Source organism: Physella acuta, unplaced genomic scaffold (assembly GCF_028476545.2).
Source record: "Physella acuta isolate Inbredline_101_S28 unplaced genomic scaffold, ASM2847654v3 ptg000087l, whole genome shotgun sequence".
Taxonomy (NCBI): domain Eukaryota; kingdom Metazoa; phylum Mollusca; class Gastropoda; family Physidae; genus Physella; species Physella acuta.
In genome coordinates, this window is record NW_026731607.1 from 682,432 (window position 1) to 687,500 (window position 5,069).

The 5,069-nt window shown below is 37.5% G+C and overlaps 1 protein-coding gene across 1 annotated transcript in view; it reads left to right on the forward strand.

The window, feature by feature from the left end:
* Window positions 1-2,218: 2,218 nt before the first annotated feature.
* The window catches only part of LOC131927197 (uncharacterized), a 9,953-nt gene continuing 7,102 nt past the window's right edge, over window positions 2,219-5,069 (forward strand). The window contains exons 1-4 of the mRNA XM_059282930.1: window positions 2,219-2,434; window positions 3,278-3,565; window positions 3,993-4,126; window positions 4,906-5,069. The exon at window positions 4,906-5,069 is cut by the window's right edge and continues 35 nt beyond it. Of these exons, the coding sequence (XP_059138913.1) occupies window positions 2,368-2,434; window positions 3,278-3,565; window positions 3,993-4,126; window positions 4,906-5,069 (653 nt within the window). The 5' untranslated portion in view covers window positions 2,219-2,367. The remainder of the gene's footprint in view (window positions 2,435-3,277; window positions 3,566-3,992; window positions 4,127-4,905) is intronic.

Below are 5,069 nucleotides of genomic sequence, written 5' to 3' on the forward strand. Positions count from 1 at the left end.
AGTCACATGACTTTATCTTAGTAAGAAAATACCACGTCTATTTTTAGTTAATCTGAATTCCCGATAATCAGATAGACGTATTCGTGTGATACAAGTTTACCATATTACCCGCCTAATCTCAGAGGCGTAGCGAGGGGAGGGCGGGTGGGGAGTCCGCCCGTGCGCCGACAATACGGGGGAGCAAAACCGGATAGAAAGGTATATTAAAAGCTTATTCTAAGCAGTCTTACTGAATTATTCGCAGTCGAGGTTAAGAAAGTAGACTGCTACATAGCTTTACGGACTTACTTAACTGCTTCCCACGTCAAATAAAAAGAAAAATAGAAAAAAAAAGTAATAAAAAGAGAAAGTAGGTGGTAAAAACGCCACCACCATTATAAATTGTGGAGGGGGGGGGGGGGGCGTTATTATTATTGAAACAAAACAAGTATGTATGAATAATTAGGGGGGGGGGGCGAAAATTGATAGTTCACCCCGGACGCCGCAATAGGTTGCTACGCCTCTGCCTAGCCTAGCAGATAAAACATATATTATCTACTAGCTAGATTGCAGTAATATTTAATTAAGTATTTTAATTCTTAGCTTTTGCAAATTATCCAGTTCGTAAAGTCATTTATATATTTAGAATTTTTTTATTAATCAATTCACCACATTTAAGTTTCGGTATATATGCAACTGTATATATATATATATATATATATATATATATATATATATATATATATATATATATATATATATATATATATATATATATATATATATGAGTACACAACATACTCGATAGTTTCTGCTACCTTTATTGCTTAGATCATCAATTTTTTTGCTCACTTATTCCTAATCTAGTCTAATAATAAGGCAGATAAGAACGAAGAAGAAGAAAGAAGTCTAATAATAAAATGTTCTGATACCTAAACCAGCGTTTCTTTCATATATTTTTCTTCGGTATTTGACAGGGGGGGGGAACCTTGAAACTTTTCTGGGATGGGGGAGGGGGCACTTAAATTTCTGTAAAAATTGTAGATTGTTTTTAGAGATCCTCCTGGACGAAGTGGGGTGGGGGTTGAGGGCGGAGGACGTGCTTCGGAAAGAAATGCCTGAAAGAAACTCTGTACACAACGCATATTTACATATCCAGACAGAAGACATTTGGCACTCATCACTTATTTAGCGAATACAAATGTAATGCGTTTGGATTTTTGAAAACCCACATAGTAAATTAACCCAAAAAAAGTTGCGGAATTTAATACTATGAATATACTCTTTTTTATCAAAGAAATAATTAAAGCGATGGTATAACACTACAATTTATATCAATGCTTTGTAAGAGGTTGTGCAGATATGATATACACTCCAATGAGCGGGTGGGGGAGGGGGTGGGGGAGCGGGTGGGGGAGGGGGGGGGTGGTTGTCGGACTTAAATGATCATGTGTGACGAATGCGGGAATGTGACAAACGTTGTTACGTCACATATTTTGATAGATAACTTTAACACCAAAATATTCGAAAGAAATTAACATGTTTAAACAAATTTTTATTGTAAATGAGAGATGATTAAAGAATCGAATATAGACTAGATGGGCTAACATTGTCAGTATCCTAACAGGTGGCTTGATGTTTTATTTTTAAAGGGAGACAATCCAATATTTTCCGACCAATCTGACATTATCTATAATATCCCTTTAAAATATGGAAATCGCTTAAAAATTATTTTGCGAGAGACATTCAGTAAAAATTCGAGTTTTTTTTAGTTATTTAATCAGATAAAATTATGTTTAATACCTTTTGACGTTTGGAATACTGAGTGTGCGAAACAAAACAAAAATAGGCGAAGGTAAGTTTAATTTTTTTTCAACCAGTTTTTAAACTTTCGGTTTATGATCGTCATTGCATAGTATACGCATGTGTAAATGGGGTCGGTGTGGTTGGGTTGGTAAAGATCATGGTTGCTAAACCGAGAAGCTCGAACCCCCTTGGTGTCACCATGTGCGAGCCACACACCCCGCCCCAACCTTATGGCGCAACGGTATACGGTAATAACCCTATCTTGTCAGTACTATTTTAATTGAAGTGAAACATTGCACACACACGAATATACATTACAGGTAGCTCTAAAAACAGTACAGCACTTGTTGAGACTTGTGAGAGATTATCTATTCCCACTTGCATGAAACAGTCAGTGTGAGATAACCGCCCAACCAACATGTTAAGGGGAGATAATTTAGCACAGATGATTTTTACAAGTGGAGAAAACGTAACGATGTCTGATAACAGCCAACGATGGTTAGCCGTAATAGAATTGTTATTTAAGTGAATTGTTCATGTTTTATATCAAGGCTAGGCGGTGAAAGTAAAAACTTTTACAGAATGAAAAAAATGTTTTCTGTGGTTGTTGTTTTCTTCTTGCTGTTTAGTTCTTCAGATGAGAAAAACGGTTAGTATGATGTCTGTGATGTTAATGTGCTTGTGCAATTACATGCACATATGCATATTCATATGCATATGTGCATGTTATTGTACATGCTTTAGTGCTAGCGCTCATTTGCAATTGTATTTGCAGGTGCCTGTGGAGGTGCTTTGTGCTTATGCTTGCGCATGTGCATGTACATTTGCACGTGCATTTGCATTTGAATTAGCATTTACATTTACATGTGAATTTGCATGTGAATTTGCATGTGAATTTGCATGTGAATGTGCATGTGCATGTGCATGTGCATGTGCATGTGGATGTGGATGTGGATGTGGATGTGGATGTGAATGTGAATGTGAATGTGAATGTGAATGTGAATGTGAATGTGAATGTGAATGTGAATGTGAATGTGAATGTGAATGTGAATGAATGTGAACGTGAACGTGAACGTGAACGTGAACGTGAACGTGAATGTGAATGTGAATGTGAATGTGAATGTGAATGTGAATGTGAATTTGAACGTGAACGTGAATGTGAACGTGAACGTGAACGTGAACGTGAACGTGAATGTGAATGTGAATGTGAATGTGAATGTGAATGTGAATGTGAATGTGAATGTGAATGTGAATTTGAATGTGAATGTGAATGTGAATGTGAATGTGAATGTGAATGTGCATTTTCGTGTACATGCACATGCATATTATATGCGTTTAGAGTGCATCTTTTTCCAACAGAATGTGCGTATGCATAAGTATACATATGCATGTGTAAGCATATGTAACATTTCCTTAGCATTTAAATATATAAACAAGCACCTACACGTGTGCTTTTCCTGTGAGAATAAAGTATGTATATATATCTATACAGTCTCACTCAACCATGAGCTGGTAGAAGAAGCTTCTAACAAAACGTTAACCTGTGAAGACAGTCACAGCCGTGTGTCACTTGTCTGGAAACACGACGGGAACGTGGTGGCGACATGCCAGCACCAGGCCAACATCTGCCAGGGACAGTACGTGGCCAACAGGCTGGGAGGGGTCAGCAGCCTGACCCTGACCGACACGAGACGAGAGACCCCGTCGTTTGAAGGCGTGTGGAGCTGTGAATACACGTTCGTGTTTGGGTTGATTAACCATTGGAATCTGTCCCTGTATCGTAAGTTGGAGTCTGTTCATACACATGGGTTATGGGGTTTCTCTTAGGTATCAAACAAGACAGAGTATGGTCAAAGATCTCGAGTCACTCCTTTAAAAGCTGTTCTAGCTTTATAGCATCTGAAGATAGGATATATGCATCTCAATAAGCAAGTAAATGGAATTTGTAAATTGAAAATACACAATCACTCAATCACACATACAGACACACACATGTAGGATATATGTGAATAAATATATACGTGCAAATGCATGTAGTTTAAATAATTCAACTTAGGGCTTCGATGTAGCCTATTTATTTTCAACTTAAGTTAAAATAAATTCATAGATAACTTTAAAATAAAATATACACGAGTATTTATAGACCAACCTACTTATTTATACATTGCATTTAAAAAAGGCCTATATCGTATATTTCTGTGCTTCAGATGCCCCAGAAAAACCTGTATGTAACACACCAATCTTTAGACTACACGACAAGCTTTACGTAGAAGTCAATTGTTCCACCTCTAAAGTCTACCCCACAGCGGAATGTGAATTTTTTATCGAGGACGTAAATGAGGTCGTATTTTGTGTGTTGTTTTTCGGATGTTTTATCGTAATTATGTATTGACTATTTACTACATTATGCACTATAGATACACTGTTAATTTATTTATTACAACCACACATTGGGTTTCAGTGAATCTCAAGTATTTTTATCAATACGTTATCTCTAGTAACTAGACACAAGTGCTATCATGCTGAAACGACTGGGGTACAATATTAGCATTGTGACTTTTATCCAAGCTAGATTGTTGAATATTTTAATACTATATAGACCTGCAGGAATTGCGTGATCGAATGGTAGAGCGTTTTCGATTTTGGAAACCCTTGCTCGATTCCAAACGATTCCACACAGCTCTGATAAGTAGGCTACCTGTTTCAAGTCCGAGAAAGTTAAAACGACTGGTTATAGGACTACCGCACTATCCTTTCATATGCTTTATCTGCCTCGTAGACCTCAAGGTTCTAAAGGGAATTTTACTTTTTTAAATATATGCCTGCATACATATAATAAATAGGACGGCGTGGCCTAGCGATAATGCGCTGAACTACAAACCCAAATTCCTGTTCGAGTCGGTAGAATATCCCTGAGTCCACCCAGCTCTAATGGATACCTAACTCACGTTAGGTAAAACTTAAGGCGGCTGGGCAAAGTGCTGACCACATTATCTCTTCATATACCACGCCATTAAAACGTGCAAACTCTACTTCATCTGACTTATGTGTCTTGGGCATGAACGGGAAAAGATGATGATACTATATAAAATAAACACACTTGCATGTCTGTAATTTCAGAAGACGGTTCAGTCGCCAGCCCAAATTAATTATGTCCATGACCAGCTTGTTGACGGCCCTATCTACTACAAAACGTCATGCAGTGTCTCTCTACTGTGGAGTGAGATAGCCGATAAGGACTTGACTATGTGGGTGGAGATGTCTTTACCGATAAACAAAAGTGT